Below are 13,893 nucleotides of genomic sequence, written 5' to 3' on the forward strand. Positions count from 1 at the left end.
ATCTGAGCCGGCAGACAGTGCAGCTCAGGGAGTGGCCTGTGATATCATGCGAGGCGAGTACGTACAGAGTACGGGCTTCAGGCATACGGATGTGGCCACCTTTGATCAAGTCTTTGTGTGTTGCTCTTCAACGGTCGGTATCCATTGTCGACGTGGCTAGGAAGCGAAGAACCCCGGGAGTTGGTGCAACACCCCGCTTTCCGTGAGGTAAGGTAGCTGTCACCAAAAATTTCTGCAGACTATGCAGATGGCTTGGCTGCTGGGTAGGTATCCGTACATGGGCGAATGAATGGAAGCGCGAGGCAAAGCGAACAGGAAGCTCGAGTGCCATGTTTCCCAGTTCCTGTCACCCAATGGCTTTTTGGGGTGGTTCTAGACTACCTAGGTACCTTAGGGCAGGTCTTTCGAAAGGTTGCTCCCCTCATGTCTTTCTTACCTCATCTTGGATGCCTAAGCAAACCACAAGCACAGTTGGCTACCTACGCAGTGCCACAGCAGCACCTTGAGATCAAGTTGCACCGCCACTTGTGTAGGGGGGAAAAACAGAGTTTGGCTAGGAGAGAAGCCACCCGATCCAGACAGAGACCGATGCGCTAGGCCGTCGCTGGTGCTCTTGCCTGGCTGGTAGTGGTGGTGACCTGGAGTGGAGAGGCGGGCGAGACTTGGGCCCATTGCTTATTCACCACCACTGACCACTAACCACCGACCATTATGGACGGGGACAGCAGAGAAAGGACGTGGGAGTTGTGGAAGGTACCTCAGCCAACCAACTAGAACCGCCTGCCCGCCGCCTTCCCCCACTGCGCAGCAACCAAACAACTGACTTCAGGTCACCACTTACCTTCGTCATCTCCATTAATTCTGTACCTTACCAGTCTTTCCCGCGCACACAACAAAACACCAAGGTGACGGGTTTCTCTATCTTTCACCCACTTGCTACTGCGCATCGATCCCCAGCGCACTCATCCTCCATCACCACTCTCAATCTATCCCTCTATTTCCCCCCCATCAAATCAGCACCCTCAGCTTGTCCCTTGTGATTGCAGCCTTTTTGCTGCCCCGAAGCTAGCCAAGATGAAGGTCACATTCAAGGTATGCTCAGCTCCGAGCCTCCTCCCCCACCACCACCACCACCACCGGAGGCATGATGGCACTGCGCGCCTCACCACAGCTCCAACCTCAAGCTCATACTGATCATTTTGGCTGTTTTCCAGGACTTGAAGCAACAAAAGTTCACGCTTGACGTGGAGCCCACCGACCTTGTGCGTCCTCACCCCCACTTCCGCCTCCGAGATGACCCTCCACAGCTGCCTTGCGATGTCCGACCTCGAAAACTGACGAGATAAATAGATCTCGATTGTCAAGCAGAAGATTGCTGGAGAGAAGGGATGGGACCCCAAGGACCAGAAGCTTATCTACTCTGGTAGGCAACCCCGCCACCTGGAGGAAGGCGATGGCTCCGGCTGACAGCTATACTAGGCAAGATCCTCAAGGACGACGACACGGTCGAGTCCTACAAGATTGAGGAGAAGGGCTTCGTCGTCTGCATGGTCAACAAGGTCCGTAGCTTCGACGACAATACCCGCGCCTGCTCGAGTCTACCCTACTGACGATCCAACAGCCCAAGGCACCCAAGCCCGCTCCCGCCGCCGAGTCCTCGTCTGCGCCCGCCGTCCCCGCCACGCCTGCTCAGCGTGTCGCCTCCACGCCCGCTGCTCCTCCCGCTCCCGCTGCTCAGGCTGCTGCCCCGGCCGCGGCTCCCGCTACGCCGACTCCGGCCGCTAGATCTACCGGTGGCGATGCCGGCAACAACGACCCTTCAATGGCCATGGGCGCTCAGCGCCAGGAGGTGATTGCCAACATGGAGGCCATGGGTTTCGAGCGCGCTCAGATCGACGCCGCCATGCGTGCCGCCTTTTACAATCCCGACAGAGCCGTCGAGTACCTGCTCAGCGTGAGACCCGATACCTCGAGGACTTGGTTCGCTGGACGCTGACAATGACTAGGGCATTCCCGAAGACGTCCAGGAGGAGCAAGCACAGCGACAAGCCGCTGCCGCGGCCCCCGCCCAGCCTTCTGGTGGTGCGCCGGCCGGCGGTGATGACGGCAACGTCAACCTCTTTGATCTCGCTGCCCAGTCGCGTGGTGGTAGTGGCGGCGGTGGTGGACGTGGCGCCTCCGCCGGCAACACCCAGGCCGCCGCCGCTGCTGCTGCCGCTGCCGCCGCACAGGGTGGCTTCGGCAATCTGGATTTTCTCAGAAACAACGCTCAGTTCCAACAGCTCCGCCAGGTTGTCCAGCAACAGCCGCAGATGCTGGAGCCTATTCTTCAGCAGCTCGGTGCCGGCAACCCCCAGCTTGCGCAGCTCATCGCCAACAACCCCGACCAGTTTCTACAGCTTCTCGGCGAGGAGGTTGACGACGATGTGCCTCTACCCCCCGGTGCGCAGGCCATTCAGGTCACCGAGGAGGAACGCGATGCCATTGAGCGGGTGGGTTTCTCTTGACATCGTATGAGAATCACGATGCTGACTACTTTAGTTATGCCGCCTCGGCTTCGACCGCGACGCTGCCATCCAGGCCTACTTTGCCTGCGACAAGAACGAGGAGCTCGCCGCAAACTTCCTCTTCGATCAGCCCGACGACGACGATGCGCCCCAGAACTAAGTCCGACTCGCAACGACCGCATGACGACACAATCTATGACAGAAACGCAGGGCTCAGGAATTACCGGACGGGGTTGGCTCGACGACGTTGACGTGAGGAAAAGACCACAGGATACCTGGTCCGGAAGGGCGGTATCCCCATCAGCAAGGCGGGCATGTGGCCGCGTGGAAGTAGATGATGCAATTCTTTTTCGGTAGAGCTGGCGTGGAGGCAAGCAATCTGAGGAAAACATGCGTGAAATGATCTGAACGCATACGGAGGTCGCAAGCTACTCGCGGTTACAACTGCTCATGCTTGTGTTTGACCAGGATTGTTCCTGTTCTGGCTTGGGAGAGAGCGTGGCGTCAGTCCTAGGTAGCCAGGCCGGGTAGTACCGGGTAATTCAACTCTTCAGTGCCATCTTCCGGCCTGTGGCGCATTTGATTATGTGAGTGAGGCCAAAGTGAGTTGGTCCCAGTGGTCAGTCCAAGGGGCTGATTGGCCTCTACACATTTGGCATTTGGCCTCATATCAGATGGGGACTAGAAAAGAACGCCTACACCTCGCCTGTCCATGTGCGAGTTGCTGTTTCTTCTGTATACTTACCTGCCTGACGACTTGCGGAGATCAAGAGTACCGGGTCGTGGAGGAGGGGGGCCTGCATTGCACACACACACTTCTGCTGTCCCGCGCAGTAGAGTGAGTACCGCGGCCGTGCCCCTCGCCGTGTGGGGCTCCTTTGCGGGAACCGTACCAGGTATAATTTTTGATTTCATCTTTTGACGTTTCTTCACGTCTGCACGCACTGTTTCTGTATCCTTGTGCTTGTCATAGTAACCCTCGCCTTGGGCGGTGGTATGAGGAAGAGGGGTGTTTATGTGGTTTGGTGTTTTTGATTTTGATAGGTGAGGGAGGTGGGGGTAGTTTACGATGATGGGGTTGAGTTTGCCGTGAACGGGTGGTTACAGATGCAGTCTGGGTGGTCTTGAATGATGGCACACGCACGGTACTTCTGTCAGATTGTATAAAGTGATTTGAATTCTTTGGAATGTACTTCTGAGACGAGGATGTCTTGATTCCCTAGCCGTTCCTTTCGCGCTAATTCCCGAGTTCCCTTCGCTGCAATAATAAACGAATCACTGAAATACCAAACGCCGCCTCATTGCCCATAGGGCCCCTGGTGTAATTGCAAAAAAAAAAAGGGGTATCTGTCTGGTAGGACCGGGGGAAAGCCAGCAGTCCCTGTACACAATGCCATGGACCTTGGCCCCCGGTGCGTGATCTGTACACCTCCGTGTGCTCAGTGAATAATCTCGCCGCGCATGTTGTACTCCACGGCCTTCTTCTTCGTCTTGCCCGCGCCCCTCTTCTTGCGTCCCGCGTCGGGGTCCATGTTCGTCTCGTCAATGGTAATCATGCCGTCCGCGTCAACCGTGATCTGAGGACCGATGTTGGCCTGCTGCCTCTTGGGTTTGGCGCCGCCGCCGCTTCCACCACCGCCGCCGCCGCCAGCAGCGCCCGCCGCGGAACCCTCGCCCTCGGCATCCCCTCCGCCCTCGCGCTTGTCCTGCAGCGAAGCGAGGTTCCTGGCGTTGATGGCGTCCTTGGCCGCCTTGATCTTGGCCTGCTCGGCGTCGAACTCGGCCTGCTGCGCGCGCTGCGCCGCCATGATGGCCTCGACGGGCTCGTACTCGGCCTTTGTCCACGTCTTGTACTCCTCCAGGTCGATCTGCAGCTCCTTCTTGCCGACGAGGATGGCGTCGATGCGCGCGGGCCGGTGGCGCTCCTCGCGGTTGAACTTCATCTTGACGTGCCGCCGGTTCTTGCCGGGGAACATGCCGCTGATCATCTGGAAGTCGGTGCCGAACATGCGCAGCCCGCGGTAGAACAGCTCCGTCTCCTCCTCGTTCCACACGTTGGGGCCCTTGAGCTTGGAGCCCGTGCGGTAGCTGTTCTGGGTCGTCAGCGTCGTGAAGTCGTTTTCTTCAATCTCGAGCATGTCCTCGCCCTCGGCGGCCGCAGCGGCGATGGCGTGTCGATCGAGGCTGAGGGAGTTTTGGTCCACCACAATCTGTCCGTCAATGATTTGGAACTGGGGCCCGGTGGAGGCCATGCTGGTCGGTTTCGGCGGCGGAGGGGCTGCCGGCGTGGCCTTGTCGCTCGTCGGTGCCGGTGTCCCGCTCTCTGAAGCCACATCCTCCGAGCCGTTCCTCTTCGCCTTGAGTTTCTCTCTGGACTTTGCCTGCTTCTCGCGGTGGCGCTGGAGGAGCTCGTCGTGTCTGCTGAACTTCTTGCCGATGCGCAAGTCTCGTGTCAAATCGCCCATGGTAAGCGTGGTGAGGTCGGCCTCCTGGTCCTCCGCATCTTCTGGCGTCACGGAGCGGGCTTGCCGAGGTCGTGATGGCTTGTTGACAGTAGTAGCGGCATCCGTTTCTCCTTCTTCCGTGGTCATCTTCTTTCTCGGCCGAGGCGGTCGTTTCGGCGCGGCTTCCCCGTCTGCCGGCTGTTTTCGTTGTCTTTTGGGTTTAGGCGCCGCAGCACCCTCTTCGCCCTCTTCGGCAGTCTCGCTCGTCTGTGTTGCTCGTTTTCGAGGTCGCTTGGCAGGTGCCTTCTTGACGGTAGTCTTTGATGTGTCGTCTGTTGCCGCCGTCTGCGCCGCGTCCTCTGTTGAAGGCACCACGTCGGCCGAGGGAGCAGTAGCGGGCGGGGTCTGGAGTTGGGCTGGTGTCGATGCCTCGCTGACAATAGCCTCTGCAGCAGGAGCGGGCGTCGCGGACGGTGGCCGTGGACGAGTTTGTGTTGGCGGCTCTGTGGACTGATCTGTTCCAGCTGATTCCACTGTGGAAGTAGGTTTTGTAGAGGACTCGCTCGTCGTGGGTTGTGTCTGGGGCGTGGCAGCCTTCGTCGTTCTCGGCTCGGTCGATGGCGGGGTACTCGTAGGCACGTCTCTGGGCGTATCTCTCGAATCGGCTCGTTTCTCGGCGGTCGACGGCGCGGTCTTTTCGGTAGATTCGCTCGAGCTACTCTCTGCTGTGGGCGCAATTGCGGCGGCAGTCGTCGACGGGGCCCTTGATGGCTGCGGTGCTGCTGCTCCTGCTCCAGGCGCTCGAGGACGGGCCATGGGCATTTTTGGCTTGAAAGCCATGCCGGCCTTTTTCTTGAACATGGAACTCATGATGGCGATTGTGTCTAGTCTTTTCTTTCTTTTTTTATCGGCGCGGTAATATCCTCATGATCGGGGCTGAGGTTGAAAGTTGGATCTGGTGGATTGTCACTTTACGAGCCAGACTTTTTGCCAATCGCGGCGGGACAGTGACTGAAGTGGGTGGGATGCAGAGAAAAAGTGCTTCTGATAAGTAGATGCGGGACCCGACAATTAGCCGGTACGTGCGCTGTGCAGTACAGCGCGCGGGGCGCCTTACTGGTTGATAAGACCATGAATGGCCAGCACAGCGCTAGTCCCGTTTGGGGAGTGGACCGGCTGGCTTGATTTGAACGTGAAGCGTCGGCGTTCAACCTCGAAAATTCAACCTCCTTGCCCCAAGTATTCCTCACCCATCATCCGCGCCGAATCAGCACAGCACGACTCTGTCAACCTTCGCATGGCTCGGATCAATCCCTAAGCACGTTCAGCTGTCCCACGCAGCGCATTTTATCGCCCTTGCCCGACCCTCGGACGCATACACCGTCTCTGCATCCTCCTACCTTTCTCATGCCTGTAGCGACCTCAGCCCCGACTGCCTCTCCGCGTCCGTCCACCTTGGCCAAGATGGAGGACAGGAAGAGACCCCCCATCAGCACCGCCGAGGACCTCGCTCCTCCGAGCAAGCGACATCAATCCGTCAATGGAAGCAAGTCCAAGGGCGATAGTGGCGACCACGCCGAGGAACACTGGATCGAGGTAAGTGTCACGAGACACGTATTCCCCAACACATCAAGTTTTCTCAACAATCAATGGGCCCCTACGCGATTCCCTTGTGCCATCAATGGCGACGCGACATCTCGATCATCGACTGCCCCCAGCCACGCTCAACACTGGCGGACTACGATCGACTGGCCTGGAATGGCCTTTCGATCCGCCGTCGAGGGCGACGAGGCTGCCTGACGGTTCTCCGTCTCCCTGTCCACGCATCCGACCATCCCACACGCTTTTCATCGTCTGGTGCGAAAAGAATACATGGAGAGGGCGCGAGCTGATGATGAGTTCAGAATTACCAAAAGGGCGCCATTTACCGGCAACTTTTAGAAACAAAAAGGGAAAAGCAAGAGTTTGAGTCACGCGTCGAGCAGTTGCAAAAGAATATTGTGTATCGCGAGGATCATATCCGCATCATTGAAGTATGGTGGAAGCAGGTCAGTTTGATTGATCCCTTGACTCAGTCGCATGGCTGACCCCCTCACTAGGTTCTAGAGGAGATGGAGCAGCTCGTGGACCCTGCAACACCACCCTCCGGCCCAACAAGTGAGTCCCCTTGTCGCATCCACCTCGACATGAGACTGACAATCCAGACCCTCCGTACATTACCAGCACGCATTTTAAAGATAACGACGAGTTCCAAAGGCATCTTGACGAGACAGCCTCTGATATTAAGAAGCGAGCCGAAGCTGTGCTCAATCGCATCGCAAATGCCAGGGGAGAAATTACCCCAAACATTGCTGACCTGGAGACTCGGGTCAACAGCCTGCTTGCGCAGCAAAAGGAATATCTGGTCAAGTTGGACCGTGCACAGCAAGAGAATGAGCAGCTATCGGAAGACCTCAACAAGGCCAGCCTTCGCTTTTTCAAGGCCGAAAAGCGCATGGACAGATTAAAGAGCGCGCAGGTCCAGAAGCTCGAGCAGCAATTCATAGCCAGCGCCAAGCCGACAATCGCAACAGGGGAGAACGGACAGGATGCCGCCGAGGCAAACGGTAACGCTGCCGAGGCACTGCTCAAGTTTGAGGAGGCGTCGGCGGTCGTCAACAAGCAGAAGGAGCAGCTGGAATCTGCGCAAGCCGATATCAAGACCCTACAGGAGGAGAACTCGGCGCTAAAGGCACGACGCGAAGGCCTCACCGACGAAGATTTCATCCGGACCGACGTGTTCAAGCAGTTCAAGAACCAGAACGAAGACTTGATCAAGCGCGTCAACCACCTAGAGGCCACAAACAAGCAGTTGCGAGAAGAGGCCGAAAAGCTGCACTCGGAGCGGACGGCCTTCCGGACCAAGCTCCACGACGAGGCGCAGACGATAACATCGGACCTGGAGCGCCAAGTCGAGGAGCGCGACGCAGACCTCACACGAATCCGCGCCGCCCGGGACGAGTGGTACGCCAAGGCCAACATGCTGGAAACCCGAGAAAAGGAGGAGAAGCAGGCGCTGCAGCACCTCAAGGAGCTCACGGGTGCCCAGGAGGACCGAATTGCATCTTTGGAATTGGAGCTGCAGCGTCTGAAGCCCGAAGACCAGCCGATGGCGGATCCCGACCCCGTACTGGAGAGCATGCCTGCGGATGAACTTATTTTAAAGTACAAGAAGCTGCAGCAAGATTTCGAGTCGATTAACAAGGAGTTGCCCGCTCTCCAACAGGCGTACAAGCGATCGATGGGTCTCGCACAAAAGAAGGTGATGGAGTACACGGTTCTCGAGGACCGGGCAGCGGCCGCACTCGCCGAGAAGCAAAAGGTCGACCAAAAGTACTTTGCAGTGAAGAAGGATGCGGACATGAGAGACCGCGAACTTGGTGTGCTCCGAAGCCAGAACCGCAAGAGTTCCGAGATTGTTGCGCAGCTCAAGGAGGTGGAGGCGCAAAACCGGATACTGATTAGCAACCTGGAGAAGCAGCTCTCGGACCTGAAGCAGGCCAACGCCGCAATGGCTGCAGAGCACAAGAAGATGGAATCGAGCAGTTCTGACGCGGCGCGCCGAGTCGATTCCTACAAGAACCAGATTGGCGAGTTGACCACCTTGGTCAAGTCGCGCGACGCCGCCATGGCTGCGGCCAGGGAGCGCACCACAACCCAAGAGGCGGACGTTGAGCGCCTCAAAGTCCGCGCCGACATGATGCAAAAGGAAAAGGACGAATGGAAACGCAAGGCGTTGAGCAACTCGTCGGAAGAAGAAGAGATGCTCAGAGTGAGTCACCCTCATGCCGGAGGTAGAACGAAAGCTAACTGTATGCAGACCTTTGCACTCTGCACAGTGTGTCGCAACAACTTCAAAGATACGGCCTTGAAGACGTGCGGGCATCTTTTCTGTCACCAGTGTGTAGACGACCGGATCAGCAACCGAATGCGCAAGTGCCCCAACTGCTCGAGGGCCTTTGACCGGCTGGACGTCATGTCTGTTCACCACTAGCCGCTCCTGTGCGGCTTACTACCCGACTCGGCTCACGTGTCGGCTGCTATTTTGATATGCTTCAAAGACGTTTGCGCAGCTTGGAGTTTGCTTCCGTGGCAGGGGATTTCATGGTATGATACCTTTAAGACGCTCGCAATTGGAAATGATGGATCGTTGTACTTTTACGTGTATGGAAGACGGCCTGGACCTCGGAAAATGTACATAATGTCGTGTCCCCCACCTCCCCTTTGGGGCTGATCACAAACTAGTTAGTTGTAGGAGGCGGGCGAGAGGAGCATGTACGAGACCACGTGGAGGACAGGATAGACCTAGAGTCGAGCTGGCTCACATGACGTTCAAATTACTCTATGCCTACTTTCAAGTTTACTATCTCCTGCTGGTCGACCCAAATCCGGTGCTTTCGTGACGGGTCGAGCTTGAGGAGGAGCTGGTTGACCTCGACGGGCCAGCCCCATAGGAACCGGAACCGCTGTTCATGTCACCGCCCCATCCCGAGCCGTAGTTTTGCTGGTTCCGCGCGCTGTTCCTGCCCTGAAAGTAACCCGCGCCGTAGCCCGCGGCTCCGCCAGCCCCCGCGCCAGTCCAGAAGCCAGGGCGCCATCCCTGCTGGTTGCTTGAGCTGGATGGCTTGGTGCCTGGGTAAGGCGGGGGAGGATCGTCGTCTTGACCGAAGCCGGGGTTCCATCCGCCTCCGCCACCTCCTCCGGGCCCACCACCGCCGCCGCCGCCTCCACGGCGCCGACCGGTTCCACCAGCCCTTCGATTCTGAGTGCCGGCCACGCACGCCGAGTAGAGAATCCAAGCCAAGACGGAGAAGAAGATGACGCCAAAGACGTAGGCTCCCCAATCCGTCCCGTCGTCATCGTCACCACGGCCTTTGCCCAGGTTCGGATACCGCCTCTCGCCCTTGTCCGTGAGAGCGAGACGGTACTCGACGCCGCAGCTGCCGCGGAGGACGTAGGGGTCGTCGGCGTTGGCGTAGCCTTCGCACACGACGTCCGTAGACCCGAGCTTGAGCTCCTCGGGCAGGGAGGCGACGCAGGACCACTGGATGTCTTCGGGGCCGTAGCCGGCGCCGTTGTTGGTGCAGCGCATGACGTCGATGGCGTGGAGGTTGCAGAGGGACGGGTGGGAGAGGCACTTGAGCTGGGGCGCGGCGGGGACGCGGCGGTGGGTTGTTGTTGCGCCGCCGCCGCGGAGGGTGAGGGATTGGACTTTGGAGAGGAGGATTGCGTCTTTGGAGGGGGGTTTGGCGGCGGCGGCGGCGGCGGCGGCGAGGCCTGCCATGCTTGTGATGAAGGGATATGAGAGATGCATTTCCTTGTGAGTGATGTGAGATTTGGAGTGTTGGTGATGGTGCTGTTGCTTTTTGTAATGTGACGTCGCTTTCGAGTATGTCCCGCGTGGTGGCGGGTTCCGTGGTTCGCCGCGATGGGAGTCGGGCAAAGTGCTTCGCGGCGGTCCTGGTGATGAGATGGTCTGGCTATAAGCGAGCGAAGATTGATGTCTGAGTTTTTTAATAAAATGAGGCAGCAAGGTTTTATCTCCGAAAAGGACAGGTATGAAGTGAGGCTCAATTGAACCTCACTGGACCGCCAAGTGAGGAGCCTGGCGGCGGTGATGTGGGATTGGGTGCTTTTCGGTGAACAGGGTGGCGCAGCAGTGGCGAGTGTGTATTGTGGCGCTCTCACAGACCTTTTTGCCTCTCAATCACGTGTCCAATCTACGTTAGTCTAATTATTCTCCACCTTTTCTGTCCTGAGCTGTCGGGTCAAGTTGATGCGTCCGAGCTCTTTTTTCGGGGCTTCCCCATCTCGCAGAAGGAAAAAGAAGAAAAAGCTTGGCAGGCATCGTTGTGCATCGCCAAGACGGGTGACACAGTCTTTTTTTTTTTTCTCCTTCGGGTAAATTGATTAGCACGACTTACTTTTGGAGGTACGCCGCAAGAGCACAGCACTCAGTCAGAGACAAACTTTCAAAGTTCACTACTACGTACAACCATCCACATCCCCCCTCCAGGGTCGGTGCTTGTCCATGGTTCTACATACCTTTGCAGACTGTGAACCAGAGCTTGGAGGCTCATTTTGCATTATGGCGACTAGCGAATCTCCGACCAAGGGAAGTTAATCTCATTTTACAGTACCACTACCCACCGTGATAGGCTGGCACGCTTGTGAATGTTAAGCTGCAAGGTACGGCCCCACATGCTTCTGATTTCTACACTACCTTACGGAGTAACACCTACTTCCATATGGGCAGATCAGCACGAAGCTCGCGCCACGGACAGAGGGACACCAATGACCACCCAAAAGGCAGAAGTCACAGCATCAAGGACTTACATTCTTTCCTATGAGACATAATCATCATCGTAGAAGACGCATCGTTCCAAAATAAGAAGAAAAAAGGGGAACCTACGGATTCACCTGAGTCAATGCCGCCCTGCCCCAGAGCTCCCCACAGCTACTCCGTACTCCATACACTCAGTCCGCCAGTGAAACGGCCAGAACCAGACCAAGATCCCGACATGGATACCGTCTCGCGTTCGGCTCGGTTTCGGGCGCCAAGCGCAGTTCAGCTCGTCTTTTCCGTCGTGTCCCAGATCCATGCGATTCCTACCAAGCATCGCGGCTGTCTTCTCGGGCGGTACCGTCAAACGACGACCGGCGGTGGGAACGCGTCAGCCGGACCTAAGGAACATGGAAATCATTTCGGCATTTGAACTTGGTCCATCGAGGCAAGAAATCCTTGATCGAAATCAGATCAGGTAATGCAGGTCGGACTATTTCCACTGGCCGTTACTTCCTTTCTCTTCCTCTCCTACATAGGCATGCACGTCAAAAAGGGACGGGGACCGTGCTCTGGTCCCTTTTCCCCTCCTGCCTCGTTGGGCCTCCGCAGAGCCTTTCTTTGGCTTGTGAACCTCCCGCCTGTTTGGACGTGGTCCGAGGCTGGTGGTGGGGTTCGTCAAACGGGCATTCGACTTTGGTCCAGCTCTGCTAGCATGAACCGATTCTCACGCCCGCATTTCAACGGTTTTCTAGGTAAGGGATGATCAAGGGGGCCGACAAGAGACAGCTCCGACTACAGCAGAAACAAAAGTCTTCAGTCGTGTGCGATAGACTTCAAACAGCGCCTGGATCTCGCCAACTCGGCACCGACGACGGCGATCCATCGGCAAGAGACTCTGGAGCTGCGAGCGCTGACCCATGGTTTCCCGTGTCAAATGCCAACACCTTGCGCGCTTCGGATACCACAAGGTTCGTATGTTCAGGCAGGTTCACCTCTGCGTCCATTGCTTGGGAAAAGGTTGACCTGTGAAGACACATGCACACCGGATGAATCACCATGCAACCTACCAGGACCACCCTTGATCAGCACCGCCAACTTACATAGTACAAAAATCCACGCATTGCAAAGCTGCTGAACATACTGAGTACCTCATAATGTCTAATCGGATTCTGTCCAGCACGCAGCAGGCGCGTCTTGCCCTGCTCAAGAAGATTTTCAAACCAGCCGCCCACTTGCAGAAAGGCTCTGTCGAGTACGAAAGGCTGGCGCGCTCCGGACGGGTATGGGAAGATTACTTTATGCCCGGCAACAGCCTCAAGATGGGGTACGTCGATGTGCAGCGGAAACTGACGGGCCTGCTGAGTGAAATCGATCACCTCAGAGGCAGACTGCCAGTGACGGGCCCTAGGGAAAACCCTGGTTGCCGAGTGCGCCCAGCAGTCCGTAATGATTGAAAACAACCCTCTTTCAGTGAAAGACTCGATCCGCAATTTCGAAAGCCTGCGTGGTGGTCTTGAACAAGTTTGCCTTGCCTCCACGCCCAGCAGCGAGCTTGCCAGACTTGTGACGGCGTGGACTGCTCCAAGAGGCGCAGGCGTCATCGAGTCAGCCACGCATGAGCTGCAGAACCACATCATCGCATCGCAATGGGTCGCAGAGAACGCGGCGGCCAAGGCTGGTATAGCAGGACTGTGCGAAGTTGAAGTACGAGTCCTCGCCGTGGTGTCCGTCGTCAATACAGACTCCGAGTCGGCCTATGACACCTGGAGAACAGACTCGAAAAAGGCTGGCGGCAACTTGGTATGGGGATCGAAAGTCCCGCTGGGAGAGTACCGTGATCTACCCATCAGCGTACGCAGCAATCGTCTTCGAATCTTTCCGTACCCGCAAGAGGTCCCGGCTTGCATGGAGAGGTTCTTCCAATGGCGGAACCTGCAGCATCGAGAGAAGGCGCTGCACCCGCTGATTCTGGCTTGTCAGATGACGGCTTACTATGTTCTCGTTCATCCGTTTCCCGATGGCAACGGGCGTACCAGTCGCATGGTTAAGCAGGATTACCTGGCGCGTCAGGGCTACAGTCCCGTCGTCACCCGGGACTTGAAGCGGGAAGACTACCTGCGGATGATCGACGGCGCCGGCCAAGGCAAACCGGAGGAATTCGTCATAGCGGTGCTTGAGGCTCAACTGGCCGTATTGCACCAGGCTTCCACGCGCCTCAAGATGTAGATGGCACACGTGTCACTGTCACTCCACGTTTGACCCGTCCCGGGGTTGCGGTACGTCTTTGGCAGCCATCCGGTCAGGGTAGGGCCCGGAGAATTTGGCGGTGTCTTGTGGCGTCCCGGGAGACCGACGATTGCTGACCGCCGTGGGATAGTGGGTTGTTGAAACAAGCGACGGCTCGCATCTGCTAAGAGAATGCGAGCATATACGGCCTAGCTGGTCGATCGGGGAACGGCGCAAAAATACCCGCCGTACGGGACAAGAGTAGCTGTGTTACGCCCGCGATTCAGTGTAGCGTGAGGCCCTCTTCACTAGTACATTAGCTACGGCGGCGACAATGCACTCCGCGATCCGACTGGCATTGTCAGACGTCCAGGTAGTTTGCCTAGTAATC

At 57.2% G+C, this 13,893-nt stretch overlaps 5 protein-coding genes across 5 annotated transcripts; 3 read left to right on the plus strand and 2 right to left on the minus strand.

Annotated features, from left to right (window-relative positions):
* Positions 1 to 1,074: 1,074 nt before the first annotated feature.
* On the plus strand, positions 1,075 to 2,667 carry CCOS01_15308 (UV excision repair protein Rad23; the record flags this gene model as incomplete). The annotated part of the gene is made up of 7 exons (XM_060463449.1): positions 1,075 to 1,092; positions 1,215 to 1,262; positions 1,351 to 1,423; positions 1,480 to 1,559; positions 1,622 to 1,954; positions 2,007 to 2,492; positions 2,542 to 2,667. 7 exons carry the CDS (start codon positions 1,075 to 1,077, stop codon positions 2,665 to 2,667), a joined length of 1,164 nt encoding a protein of 387 aa, XP_060306052.1.
* A 1,279-nt stretch (positions 2,668 to 3,946) lies between these two features.
* On the minus strand, positions 3,947 to 5,821 carry CCOS01_15309 (myb-like DNA-binding domain-containing protein; the record flags this gene model as incomplete). Its single annotated transcript, XM_060463450.1, has 1 exon — positions 3,947 to 5,821. The coding sequence occupies one exon, from the start codon at positions 5,819 to 5,821 to the stop codon at positions 3,947 to 3,949; it is 1,875 nt and encodes a 624-aa protein (XP_060306053.1).
* Positions 5,822 to 6,415: 594 nt separating this feature from the next.
* CCOS01_15310 (BRE1 E3 ubiquitin ligase) lies at positions 6,416 to 8,984 on the plus strand (the record flags this gene model as incomplete). The annotated part of the gene is made up of 5 exons (XM_060463451.1): positions 6,416 to 6,547; positions 6,856 to 6,999; positions 7,051 to 7,108; positions 7,156 to 8,762; positions 8,811 to 8,984. The coding sequence occupies 5 exons, from the start codon at positions 6,416 to 6,418 to the stop codon at positions 8,982 to 8,984; spliced, it is 2,115 nt and encodes a 704-aa protein (XP_060306054.1).
* Positions 8,985 to 9,353: 369 nt separating this feature from the next.
* CCOS01_15311 (uncharacterized protein) lies at positions 9,354 to 10,274 on the minus strand (the record flags this gene model as incomplete). Its single annotated transcript, XM_060463452.1, has 1 exon — positions 9,354 to 10,274. The coding sequence occupies one exon, from the start codon at positions 10,272 to 10,274 to the stop codon at positions 9,354 to 9,356; it is 921 nt and encodes a 306-aa protein (XP_060306055.1).
* Positions 10,275 to 11,511: 1,237 nt separating this feature from the next.
* CCOS01_15312 (fic/DOC family protein) lies at positions 11,512 to 13,502 on the plus strand (the record flags this gene model as incomplete). Its single annotated transcript, XM_060463453.1, has 4 exons — positions 11,512 to 11,663; positions 12,107 to 12,244; positions 12,454 to 12,695; positions 12,748 to 13,502. 4 exons carry the CDS (start codon positions 11,512 to 11,514, stop codon positions 13,500 to 13,502), a joined length of 1,287 nt encoding a protein of 428 aa, XP_060306056.1.
* Between the last annotated feature and the right edge of the window lie 391 nt (positions 13,503 to 13,893).

The sequence above is a fragment of the Colletotrichum costaricense genome (genome assembly GCF_030867565.1).
Source record: "Colletotrichum costaricense strain IMI 309622 chromosome Unknown Scaffold_23.1, whole genome shotgun sequence".
Classification (NCBI taxonomy): Eukaryota; Fungi; Ascomycota; class Sordariomycetes; order Glomerellales; family Glomerellaceae; genus Colletotrichum; species Colletotrichum costaricense.